This window comes from Platalea leucorodia (genome assembly GCF_965183815.1).
Source record: "Platalea leucorodia genome assembly, chromosome: 3".
Classification (NCBI taxonomy): domain Eukaryota; kingdom Metazoa; phylum Chordata; class Aves; order Pelecaniformes; family Threskiornithidae; genus Platalea; species Platalea leucorodia.
In genome coordinates, this window is record NC_138825.1 from 110693853 (window position 1) to 110708137 (window position 14285).

At 36.6% G+C, this 14285-nt stretch overlaps 1 protein-coding gene across 1 annotated transcript in view; it reads right to left on the reverse strand.

The window, feature by feature from the left end:
- Nucleotides 1-14285, reverse strand: part of MBOAT2 (membrane bound glycerophospholipid O-acyltransferase 2) — an 87288-nt gene that overhangs the window by 22823 nt on the left and 50180 nt on the right. The window contains exons 5-6 of the mRNA XM_082306978.1: nucleotides 6295-6349; nucleotides 5285-5468 (exon numbers count right to left, since the gene is read on the reverse strand). Coding sequence (XP_082163104.1) covers nucleotides 5285-5468; nucleotides 6295-6349 — 239 coding nt within the window. The remainder of the gene's footprint in view (nucleotides 1-5284; nucleotides 5469-6294; nucleotides 6350-14285) is intronic.

The following is a 14285-nucleotide window of genomic DNA, read 5'->3' on the forward strand; positions in this document are numbered from 1 at the left end:
ACTAAACTTGGCAAGAAATCAATCAATCTAGCTAGTTTTCTTTGAAGCATCAGAACAAAAAGATAACCAAAATCCTTTTTCTGTCCATCCTGCTTCCAGTATACCTGCCGAAACTTTTAAAGATAACGTCCTGCTTCAATTAGAGTGCAGCTTCACATATCTACTTCCAAAATACAGAGTAATTCTGTTCCATGATACAGAACGGAGCATTAAGTGCCCAACTGAAAACACAGATTTCTGCAAGACACACAGTATCAAAGATTCACCCAGTCACACAGATGTAAGAGGTGGTACAACCTGATAAAAAGCTAGTCTTGGAAAGGCTGTAAAATGGTGAGAGTAACTTCAGATATTGCATATATTTCATGTGGCTTATCTCAGAAAATATTTCAGAGAGGGTCAGAAAACCCAGCTAACTAAACAAATCAGCTGGATAATTCAGGAGGCAACTACCTGTTAACAGCTAAAGCTGGTGTTTAATTATTTGTTTCTACTTGCTTTCTAATAAACTTCATTTTAACATTTTACTCTATTACAAGAGTTCAACGTAAAGGGCATTAACTTTCTAAAAGCGTTCCTTTGTTTTTCTAGCAACTATTAATCCATCTCTCTCTTTGCCAGAGCAGAGGGAAAGTTCAGTTGGTTTAACTCCTTCAGGAATTTAAATAGAAATGAATGTTCAGAAAATCAGTTATTTTTAACACTAATGAATCTTTAATTTTGGTATGCAATATCTGACACATGCAAAAGTTAGGTATTTGTAAGTAAGAAAAGGCATCTCCCCAAAGTTCTGAAGACAGTTGCAAGGACTTAACTTTAAAGTCTAAGCCATAATTTAAAGTCATGTTCAATTTAAGCATGAGAAAGTATTTATAGGCTTGTAACATTAACAAGCAACTTAAAATATAAGCAGAAACATGTAAAATAGGTGTTTTCAATCTGAAGATCTCTACAAAGTCTCAAAATATGTTTTGGCAACGTATAAGTAATGTTATCTCTGTCTGAAGGCCTGCTTTTTGCCATTGCCACTATTTACCAGTTTTTCTATTGGTGAATAGAAATCATTACTCTGCCTATTCAACCCAAAATATGCTTAGTACCTCTGGGAGGGTTTTTAACCAAATCATGGAGGTGAAAGCCCTTCTTTTAAGGAAAAGCATCAGAGTTTCAACAAAATCTATCTTAAGAAAAAAATATGAATTCATTATTACTCATTATTTAGGGCTCTGCCATAAATTGTACTTTTAAAAAATAAACTCCGCAGTTTTCAATTTGTAGTTGTAGAAAAAATATTGTAGGAGGAAGGTGTTTTAGTTTATTTATTAAAGTATCTAAATTATGTTTTTCTACAATTTTTTTAGCAGCAACATTTAGGTGTAGGGACAAGCATAACTACATCCAGAAACAGCATGACTTTTTTTTTTTTTTTCTTTTTAAATTATACTACTTCACTCAAAAATTATAAATCCCAGACCCCCAATCAAGCATGCTGATACCACCTCCAGGGATCAGTATCAGGTATATTAGCGTCCTTAGCAAACAAAGATGGAGATAATCTCCTGCCTCTACAAAGACTGGGAGCTGCAGTTTCAAGATTGATTTAAGCAGATTTTCTGAAGGACAATCCAAACACAGGCTGCAACACAAAGAAGCAGTCCTGCCCTGTCTCCTCACCTTGGCTGCAAGTTTTTGCTCTTTTCCTGCTAGTGAGTCAGATTAGAAAAGCAAATCAAGTGCAAAGCTAGCCTTTGAGGGTTTTGCCTTCTTTTTTTTTTTTAAATGATAAATTCATTTTAGACTGGATCAAATTATCTGATTCGGACCACGACGCAGCGCAATGCATGTTAGCACTGCGACAATAAGCAAAGGACCCAGAACACACAGCCAGGAGCTACCATATTCAGGAAGAGTTTACACTTGGGTTGGCCTAAATAGATTATTAAACTACAGCCTGAGCCTTGTTTATAGCACTCCAGATTCAAATACATTTACACAGAAACAGAAGTCCTTACCTGACACCAAAATAATCTATAGTTCAATTACCTATAGAAATGCATTTGGTAAAATGTTAATTCACTTCCTATTGCTTAATTAACTAGGTTATTGATACAAGCTTCTCTGCCAAGGCATAAGTGGGTAATCACTAGATTATCACTATTAATTCACAGGAGGGTTGATCAGTTTTTACAAGGATGAAGTAACTAATTTAAAAGTTTGAAGTGTAATTTCATTCACTCTTCAAAGTTTTCAACATATCAAGTTGAAAAATAACACCTGGTTATTGTGGAATAACTCAAAACTGCACTTACCCAAAATAACTGTTCTGTTAAGGAATTAAAAGAACTTAAGCTGCAAGATAACTGATCTCACATGAAGTAGGACATAAAATTTATTTTACAACAAAAAGGTAGAAAGGCTTAGCTCATTTAGCTTTGATGAACAAAACCCGAGAATACCTCTATAAAAATATCAAATATGGCCAACACTGGGAAGGTAAAAAGGTACTTAAGCTGAAAGACAGTGCCAGGACAAAACCAAATGTGCATTCATTAGATGGGAATACAATTAGGTTGAAAGCTAGATTCCTAGTCAGAGAAAGGAGTTCAGGAACAGCTTTCTAATTGAAGCAATAAAGGTAAAACACTCACTGAGCTCAGGAGTTTTAGAAATATATTATCGTATAAACATGTATAATATATATAAATATATACCAAAAAGTAGAAAAGGATCTTTTAACCTTTTATTTGAAGGAATCTGTTATTCCTCTCAGTTGATAAACGATCAATAAGGAGCTCAGTATAATATTGAACTGTGTTAAAGTGTATTATTTTGAGGAGGTTAGCACCTCAGGTAAAAATTACAGGTAATTAAGTAAGAACTTTATAATCTCTAGGAAGAGTCTGCATAATAAGCAAGAAAGCAGATATCTGCTGACAGGAATCTTGTATTTTAAGGGTAGCCATAATAAAAAGAAACTTACAAAGACAGATATTAATTTCTGAGAGTTGACACCACTTTGAGCACCAACAATTGATAGCTTGCAAAAAGGCACAATAGGAGGGATATAAGAAATAAGTTTTAATATGTTGACTTGATTCATTTAACATGCAATGAACACAGCAAAAATACTAAGCCAAGTTAACATCATGCAGTCAACACACAGTATAGAGGAGGAGGCTGGCATGAACTACTTTGGGTATGTAATTATATTTAACAAGAAATGAAACTTATTGTAACTAGCTGAAGGATTTTTTTTTTCCATTTACTACATTAACATTTGCTGATCCCCATTACATTTCATTTTCTGAGTTATCTAACAATTTATTCTTCTTGAAATAATAACATAAGAATCAAGGAACAGTATTAATATGAAGTTAATGGTATTTAAACATTCTTCTACAACAAGACAATGGATATTTTAATTGATGCAGCAAATGCAGTAAAATTGTATCATCCATATTTCTCCAAAAGCACACAATACTCGCTGGTGTTATAAAATGCAGCCAGATTTCTCTAACACCAGTTGGGAGATGAAGTATCAACAACATAGACAGCTTCTCTTTATTTTTATGTCAAAGCTAATGCAGCATAAACCGCCAAAAGTTTCAAGCATCTTACGAGCAATTCATTTTAAGGAAAACTGCTTACCTGAAAGAAGAATCCATCATAGGTTTACATTTATTTCTATTGACTTTGTTCAGATTGCTAGCAAGATTATGTGGTAAAAAGCTAGGAAGTCCTGCCAGGCCATCAGTAGATGCACATCCAGAAGTACTGATACTAGCAGATTTGGTTAGTTCCATCTATTTGCAATAATTTTACTACACTACTTTTCTGCAGAAACAGGATTTTAGGACATCAGATGTGATGCCTGTGCTGAGCCAAGATGATGTTTAAAAACAAAAGCAGTGTCTGCCACTTTGTCAATACAAGACATCAGTGCAGACTACAGACTATGAGGTGCTAATCCGTGCAAGGAAGTCTCTTGTGGCTTCTTCCCTTCCCAAGTACTTGCTCCACAGCACACTTCTACGAGCTTAAGTACTTTGTCAACATGTGGAGAGTTTTAAAATGTTATCATCCTCCAACCAGTAGCTTACATTCCTGTGGTGCAAGTTACTACAACCACACAAGACGGGTAGAATGGAGTGTGCAGAGTCCTCATCTGCATTCAAACGATGGAAGTAGCTGGAGATGGCACAGCCGACTGGGAAGCACTCCCTGTTAGCCCAGCTGTGGGGATGGTAACCTCCAGATGGCAGGACATGACAAGCAGCTACGTGTGGGAATGCCTTCATCTGCTCCAGCAATAGCTGGTGGTCCACAAGATAAGCAGAAAACAAGTAATTGGCAATGGAATTAGCGAAAGCCATTTATCTGAAGTGTCCCAGTTGACTCCATGACAATTTTGCTTTTTATGTGTGGTAACAAGTATCTTAGGCACACACAAATTTAAAAGTCTGATACACTCCTGTTTAAGAGAATATGAAAGAATTGAAAAGATAATATTCATCACCCTGAGCGTTAAGCTAATTGGATTAAATTTAAAAAGTAACAAAGCTTTGGGAGCTTTTGATTTTAATTCAGGCCATACAATATCTCTTGTAAGGTATGATCAACAGGACTTTCTTCTCTATGTATTTGGTCTCTTTTCCAATAATGGAACAAAGAGGGAAAAAAAGAAATAATGTTATATGGATTACTAGCCATAGTGTTATGGCTAGTACATCTCTTACTACACCGTCAGATCAAAATCCACCTTTAATACCTCTCTACATGAATGAAAGCAAGAAAAATGAAAACTATTTCTATGAGAATTTTTCAACTTGTTACATATGAATGTTTCCTACTTGCTGCAAGAAGACATTAAAAAACAGTAGAATTTGAGAACTTTCATGAAACTTTGCTGGAACTCTTAAGTCTCATTAGCTTTCAAATGACAAAATGTGCACTTCGTCCTTACCAGGACTTTTTTTTATGCACAGTATACACTTTGAAGGAATTATGCATGAACTGTTTTAATTTAAAGATGTCTTTTTACCATATAAGCTTGTAAGGAAGCTCCAATTTAATCTGCTTTTATCCACAAGATCCAGACTGGGAACCATGGAGAAAACCTGCCTTAAAAAAAATAAGTATTTAACTTTTTGAACAGGGAACTATACTGTTGATGCATGAACTCCAGATGCAGCTCAGAAGTTATGCCTGTAAATGAACAGTGCAAACCAAGCTTTTCATGCAATGATTACGTAAGCATCGGCACTGCAAGAGTCATACATCTTACATTTGGAGAAGGATCCGTTTGTTCATATTTTGTATCTTCCTTCCCATTTGCTTCAGACTGTTGCAGTTGGTATGATCTGCCTTCAATGAAAGTAATATAGTCTTTGTAAGAGCATAACGGGCCTGCCAGGATACCCATGAAATTACAGTTGTAACTTAAATACTCCAGTAGACTTGGCATGCGTCTGTAATTCAAAGACAAGCAACTCGTGAGATGGAATGTGTAGTTCTACAGAATTCCACAGTAGGAAAAGTTGTACTCCATGTTATTGCTTACTCTAACTGCAGTAAAAACCACACGTAGAAAAGCAGTTTGCGTGTCTTTTGTAATCACAGCTTAAACATTCTACACATAGTATTTCTTTCCAATCCGTACTGAGCATTTTCAGACAGATCCCCTGAACTCTGGTGACTCCCTCCTTGCCCAGGAGAGGTGTTTGACTGAAGCTAAGCCTGGGGAAGGAGAAGGAAGGGTGTTTCCCTAAGTGTTTTTTCAACTGTTTGTTTTCTTTTTTTCCTCAATAACTGAATCAGTAACAAAGGTTTGTGTTAACTGGCAATAATTTCAATTAAGGAAAATGCCTCAAGTCAAGACTGTTTTGCCCAGGACAACATACTATTTCAAGTCTCCTGAATAAAGAAAGCAGAAAAGGTAAGTTAAGTACTTAAAAACAGAATTAAACAAGCATATTCCTTCACCAGCTGCTTCATATGTGCACTAAATGTTAACTAGTCTCCTGTCTGATACAGCATTAATTTGCATAGACTGCATAGAACTTAGAATGTTTTTCTTAAATAAGTTCAAACCTACTTCTAGTGATATTTTCCAGGAGAATAGATGTATGAATTAAGCCACAAATATAAAAAACATGGATCTGTTTTACAAGAGTTTGTAAACTCTCTATCTTGAGTGTGAACTGTAGCAATTCCACAGAGCGTTAATGAAGCACATAAAACACCAGCTTCTGCCCACCCCTAAAACTAGACTCTCAGAGATGTACAAAAGCCTACCTTACAGCCAGACACCTCTGTGATGGAGTCAAATCTTCATTTTTCCGAAACATTCCTAGGGAAGAGGACAGGAGAAAGAAAAAAATAAAGAAAAGCTAAACCCCCACAGATTAATTAGCAGTTTCTTTACTCAGTAGAGCAAGCCTCATGCTGCAATGTAATTTCTTAAGTTCTCAAGTAATTTCAGAGGTATTATGTCACATAACATTTTTGCTGGAGTTGGATTAAACGATTCTTACTGTTGGCAAAATTACAAACTCTTGTATCTTCAGTTATATCCAACAGTGCCTAAACCTGAAATCACATGGATTTCAAGAAAGTATTAGGAAGGCTAGTAATAAGTGTTGACAAATACAATTCCCCTACACTGGTTAACGTTTCAAAGTCTGCAGGTTTTAAAACGCTTTATTCCCAGTGCTGGGAACTGGACAAGCCCCAAACCCCTTTCAGCATTGCAGTAACCCTGGGACATTACACTAGTCATTGCACTTTTGATGTATAGTATGAACACAGACCAAGAGAGATTTAAGCAATTCAAAACTTAAGGCAGACCTCAAGAGCACCTTCAGGCTGCAAGTGAAGATTGGAAACAAGGTCCAGTGAAGCAGGCACAACAGTAAAGGGTGCTAAAGCCTTCTTCATGAGCACTAATGAGAAGCCCTAACTCCTGCTAGCAGAAGGGGGCAGGCCAAGTCTAAGTTCAGCAGCAAGACTGAATGTGCCTTCTTGCCATACATGGCACTTTCTGAAATGCTGGTGGCCTACCACTGAAAAATGGGCTTCCAAATTTGTACTCCCATAAAAGAGAAAAGTAAAAAATATGACCTTCAACACTTTAAATTATTATAAAATACACTAATTCAGGGGCACAGAAGAAGCAGAAATCCTTCCTTCAGACAGCCCTGGTTTACCCCAGCCAGTACTGCTTGCCAAAATGACTGCTTCAGCTCCTTCTGCAGCCTCTCTACTGGTTCGGACATTAGCGCACGTATCCATTCCCTGCTATTCACATTTGCAAGTGTTCTTTGCCATCATAAGCACTAAAAAAAAAATTATTTTTATGAGCATAGCTTCCTAAAGGAAATTAAGTTTATGGAATCCCACCTGAATTACCTTCCTCCCTAGCAGTGCCTAAACTCAACAGCCAATTTCTAACCAAGTTTCACGAAAGAGTAGAGGTAAGATAGATATGAAATCCCAATGTGCTTTACAAAAACAGGTGAGTCTATAGAAGATCCTCCACTCACAGAAAGGTTGCCTTCAACTCCACCCCTTGATGCCAGTAAATCCACAGAGGGGAGGGGAGCCCTTATATTTGATTGAAGCATAAGGAAAGTTTTAACTGGAGCCAATTTTTTTCTAGATAGCAAAATCAGCCAGGCTTAAGACAAAAAAAGATTGGGGGGCAAGGGGGAAGTCAAACCTCATTTAATTCTATGACTCATGGAAGTACTTGTTATCTAAAGAGAAGATAACTCTGTTGTCTTCATGACTCCAGGAACCATGACCTATACACACTTACGACTTTAAAACTGCAATTCTAGTCTTCAACAAAGCTGAGAATACAGAGGGGTTAGCAACTTTCCATCTCCCCTCTTCCAATATGACCTGGAAAAATACCTTCCTCTGTTCTGATCCTTCAGTGGAAAGTCACCCCCATTCATACCCACTCAAGGCAAGAAACTGAAGGACAAAGCATCACCCCTAACTTCATACAGGCGCTCTCTCTTCCCCATCGTTACATTTTGACATCTTCTCCTTGGAGCTACAGCAAAGATTTCTACACTGATAACTGTACAGAATAAAAAAATGTGGGAGAAGCATTTTGAAAGGTCCTTTAACCTTTAAGGCCACAAGATTACAGTTCTCAGGTAATAAATCTTTGAATTTAACACAAACTTAAAACAGAAATTTAACACAAAGGCTCCTATACATAGATGTAGCTCACACAACATGACTGGTGTAGGGAAGTAGCCCGTACACAGCTTTCAGCCTCTCACACCATATACAAAGCAAACTGACCGCAGCAGGAGTCTCCTTCCCCATTATATTCCATAGGGGTATTTTACCCTTAAGTCAGAAAGAGGAAGCAATCACCAAGTGTGTCCAAATGAACCTGCATAAAGCCAGACTAACCACTAAATAAAGGTAATTAGTCAAATGAAAGATTTCACATCATTTATGTAGTATGAAACAGGAGGGGGAAAAAAAAAAAAAACCAAAAAAAACCTCAAACCTGAAATAGAAGAATCTAACCGCTGAAATATGACCTATACTTTTGGAGGGGGAAGGAAGAAAGAATTGACATATTTAAAATGGGTTCAAGTTATATATAAACATACAAGAGAAGCCACTTAAGGCCTAAATAAACTGGTGAGCAATACACTTGCTGTCTCAAACATACAAGTAAACCTCCATTAATTTTTAATTTCCCTGTCTCACTAAGATTTCCCTCCAGCCAGCAGCTTCTTTGAGGTCAGTTCAGTGGCTTTCCCTGTATTTTTTTTTTTTTTTTTTAAAGTGTCTTCTCAAGTGCCTTGAAGGCCCATTTATCATCTTTGCATAGCACGCAAGAACATTGATCTCTGCCGCTGTCATATACTCTTGAAAGCTTTCAGGAAGCTACTGTTAACATTTAATTCATAGAAAATACATATGGAAAAGGTGCTCTTATATTGATGCTTATCTAATATGAGAGGAATTAATATATATATTCAATATTTCCCTGTCAGCGTATCTGCCCATGGGAACAGAGGCCTCATAAATCACAGCTGTTCCCTACTTACTACACATTGGAGATGAAGAAACCCCAGTTCAGCAGCACACCGCTGCTAGGGAACTGATGAAGTTTTGTAACCTTTCTCTGGGGATTATGAGAATTGTTTTCTCCTGTCCTAAAACAGGAGTCTACTGCAATAGCTGCAGCTTTTAGTTGCTACCAAATCACACAGTGGGGATTAGAGAAAACGGGTTTTATCGAACATCTGTTAGAGAGGTGAAATCATTTGGTCATTCAGCAACTATAACTCAGTTTTCTCATCTGTAAAGTAGGAAATACTCCTACGTTCCTTCCTTGGTAAAAGAATTCTGTAAATAATCAGCAACAAAATTTATCCCTAGTGGTCTAGATCATGAGGAAGTTGCATCTTTTCATTCCTCCTCAGGAGACCACATCCTAACGGTAACAAAATCAACATCTTTAGGTACACACCAATATTCTGCCATATAGGATGTATTAAGGCATACTATGACTACTACCATGCTCTCACTACGATAACGCAATGTTTACAATCATATCATCGCACCACCCCAGCTTTGCAGTTAATCTGCTTGAACATAACCACCTTTGTATTTGCATGAAACCTGGCTAATCAGTAATCCATTAATAATACTTAGATGTAAGATTATATTACATTACATGGAGATCATATCGCAGGCTCTGTTGTAATTACAGTAAATTTTAATCTGAGGTTCTGAAATGGATCCACCAGCTGAGCCCAAATGCATGCTGTTATTAAAGTATTTTAAGATCTGAATAAGACAGACAGACAAGAACAGTTTTAGTTGTTACTAGCACATTGGCAGCATCAAAAGCAAACAGACACAGATGCCAGCTGAGTAAAATTGCAAAGAAACCACAAAAAGCAAGAAAAATCATAAGTCTTGATATCCAGAGAGCAATGCAAGTAAACATAGGCCCAGAACAATATTTGAAGACTTAGAAGGGTAGAAATACAATATAATTCTTTTAAACACTAATGACATGTACTGTAATCAAAGTGATTTGGTAATTGATACTGAAACAATAATGACCATGCTGTCACTAACACAAGAGGGAGCACTTAAAAAAAAAATATAGATCAAGAGACAATTGGAGAGAGAGGATTAAAAGAAACTCCTAGACATAAGAAGAAAGCACCAAGTTACCAAAAAAAAAAAAAACCAAAACCACCCACCCACACCACCACACCATGGCAGTTTCACTGACATAATTAACAGACAAATTAGAAAACAACATTCTTGGTTAAACAGCTGCAACTTTTTTTGCTCTAATACCAGCATTTATAAATTGGAACTGGGTAATAATGACCTATCAAAAATCCTTAAGAGCATTTAGTTCTGCATACCTAAGTGCACATTTCTCTGTCTCAATTTTCTCTTGCTTATACTTTCACAGGAGCAACCATCCAAATACACTTTTAAAAAGAAGAAATAATAAATAATAATAATAATAATAATAATGGACCTATTTGAAATCAGAAAAGCACATTGATAGTTTGAGACCTTTATTTTCATAAACATAAAAACATTCTAAACTTACTGCTTCTCACTACAAAAAACCCCACTTTATCACAAAAGTAAGTTGGCCAAAACACAGTATGTTCCCTTTTGCCTTTAGAAAGTTGTAGTGTCTTTCTGCTGAATATGGGAATTATTTGCCTTTGAGAAAAGTAAAAGGCAAAGAATCTAGTTAACTGAAAATAAAGAAGAAATGTTTGTATCAACTAAATCAAGAAACATTCTTCAATACTTCTGACACTATTGCATTGTTCAAGAACAGCTAACAAAACCATTACTACTAATGTAATAGCAGGTAGCAGGTATTGCAGTTTGGATGGGACTGCTCATTAGCTGCAAACCAACAAGAAATTTACTTTCTACTTAAAAAAAAAAAAAAAAAAAAAATCAAGCATTGTCTGAAGAACCTCTCAAGTGTATGGTGCAGTACCACACCTGATGAGGCAGGTAGCAACAGATAACTGAGACCACAGCAACTAATACAGCATTTGCACATAAGTTTCTCCAACACCACCTTTGTTTCTTTTTCCTCATCTCCTTCCCATTTTCCATATGTTTCATCTATCCACTGAAATCTCTCTCTTCTCAGGGGCCATACTGGACAGAGACTATACTTTCATCCTTTTGCAGGGGACAATAGGCTCTAATAGCCTATTTGGAAATCCTACAACTTTGTAACTGTACAATAGCAATATGAGGAAAAACAGCATAAAATAATCCACCATTGTCCTAATAGCCTGCTGTTGGAGCAAAGTAAATGAGACCTAAGATACTGGTGTAACACTAGCCTTTAATTATATTTCGCCAATACATAATTCAAACTAAAAGCCAGAGGTGGGGGGAAAAAAAAAAAAAATAAAAAAATATCCTTTGAGTTGCATATTCACTGCACTCTATCTCCTTTTAGTTCTCACAGCAAATGCGGTGCCTTACCAGATCAGCATCAATAGCTACTCTATTGCTTTTAAAAATGGAGAGTGCCAGATACATAGGAGAAAATAATAACTAGGAAAAAAGCAAGCAGCATTCCAGGAAAAGCACATTTAAAAATCAGCAACTACAGAGCTGAAACCAAAAGCATAAGGGATGAGAGAAGGGTACACACAGGAACAAAGAGTTTATTTTTTTGTCATCATAAAGCATGTGAGATAAGCCCCAGGAACCAAGAAGCAGCTGACAGAACAGAAGAGTGTTATGGTTCTGGTTTCTTACCTGTACCTAGCCACACATTTTTATGGACAAGTGCAACATAGTAATACGAAGAAATAATTTGGAAGAATTAGATTTCGTGTTTAGTAGATGGGTATTACATTTTAAAAAACAACTTCTTTTTTTTCTTTAAAGTTTTATGTATTATTTAGTTTAAATTAGAGAAAAAGAAATAAGAACAAGGTTGGAAGAAGCTGTGAGAATTTTTTTTTCCTTTTAAATATCAAATATCAAGTCTAACGTTCCCTAGTTTTGCTGGCTGAATCTCTTGAAGACTTAAAAATAAATACACCGTGAGCTCCAGAACTTCAATGGGTTATGAATATAAACATTTGAAGAGACTCTTTGTTTAAGATTCATTAAGCACTAGAATTAAAAACAAGCTGCCGAAGCGCATAGATTAGTGAGGTTAGATTTGGATATGCATCTTCCCTGTAAATATCCCTGATCTCGTACAGAATTGCAGTAACATAGTGAGGCTCTGTGGGGATGAGTGGGTTATATGCAAAAAAGGAAGAATGCCGTACGAACTCCTTGCAAGATACAGAATTAAGCAGTGACAGTATCTCTCTTCCTCTCCCCTGCTTAACTTTTAGTACCTTATAACTGTAATTGCAAAAGCTTCTCTACTTGCCACCATCTCTTAGCTAGAAATTTCTCGTGCATGTACAATCCTCCATTTCATAGCCCTTCTAAACCCCACCCGTAGGCAAGCCCCCTGCTTCTAGAATAACTGCAATGCACCTTTCCTTCTCGAAAATACTCTTTTTAAAAATAGTTTTAAATTTGCTGGAAAAAAGGTACTCCAGAATATAGGATCTGAAGTACAAAAAATTCCTTTTCTCCCTTAACTGTCATTAGCCTGAAGTGTTGCATAAATAAATCTAAATCTTGCCATAAAGTATGAATATGGACACAAGCAGTCTCCAAATCATGTGAAAACATTTCTGCCTTTAGAATATACATGTGTGATGCCAAAGATAATCAGAAAGAAATACAAAGCAAATCTTAACATACTGACCACTTTGGCAGTGCTCATTTGAGTAACAAGAAACTGTAAGAAGGCAGGAACTATCAAGGGCTTAAGTTCAAGATGTTAATCAGAGTACACAAAAGGCATACTGCAAATTTACTCAGGTGTAAATTTGTGATCCATCCAACCTTCTGAAAAGTCAGTATTATACAGCAAGCTTAAATTAATCCTATGCAACTTGCATAGAATTTTCCTGCTTAAAAATGCCCCCACTAAGTGCACAGGGTTGTAACAGTTATAGGGGTAATTATTTATGGGATTCTATACTAGTGTTCAACTTGGAATCAAGCATATCCACTCAGCTAGACAGACTCTTTAAGATGCAGCATGAGTGAGTGGCCTTCATGATTATATCCACGTCTCTCCAGGACCTTCAAATATAACACTGAAAACAGCTGAACACAACGAACAGGCTGCCAGGAAAAGATCAAGTCCAGAAGATTTGCCTTTACCACAAAACCAACCTAACTACAACTAGGCTCCTGAAGCTTACCGAGATCTTCTAACACACCAACACCTTTCTTTCAGCTGTTTATTTTCATTACCTTTCCTTGGACATACTGGTAAAAAACGAGGGGAATACAAAGTAATTGTTGATTAATACAGCCAAGCTGATGTTACTAGAGGCTCAGAGTGCCATTAATCACTTAGTATAATGATTTTCAACATTATGTCTTCCCCTGTCAGTATATATCTTAAAGTATTTTCCAGTGGAAGCATGGACCTTTGTACAGTGAACAAAAGCCCATTGACAGTAGGCTTGTTTTCATTAATTTCTCCTGATGGAGCCCTTTTAAGTTGTCTACGGTTAAAAAAAATCATTGCTTTAATACAATCTCAGTTTCCCCCGTACATCTTTTCTTAGCATCTCCTGACACCAGACTAGCAGTTGCTCCTGAATTCACATTGGTCACATCAACTTTTGAAAGTCACGTTCACACTGTGCTTCCAGCAACGGTGATCATCCAACTCAAGTCAAGGACTCTGCTAAACTGCAAATGCAGCCAGAGTGAAAGTTTTGCAATGTATTATCAGCTACTCCCCACTGGCTGACAGAGCATCTAGAGGATCTCTGATATGACAAGGAACAAAATTTCAAGATTTATACTCAAAATTCAATGATATCTACAAGAAATGCAGACAGAAAATAAGCTGGGCTTATGAGGAAAATACAAATTATCTGAATTCATTTAAGTAGGGGGGGGAAAAAAAAATCTAGTTTAGTTTGTAATGAAAGCTAAGAATAGAGGTGACTAAATGAAACATTTGTTTCAAGATTACGAGGAACACTCACATGCTTGTCCCATACCACAACTCGACTATTTGCGCATGATGTCAGTAAATCAAGAATAGTTCTTTCCCCTAGCAAAATAGTAGTAAGAGGAAGCATTTATCTTTGATACTGGAATTATTACTTCCTTATAATAAGCTGTTTCCTCTAACTTGTGTA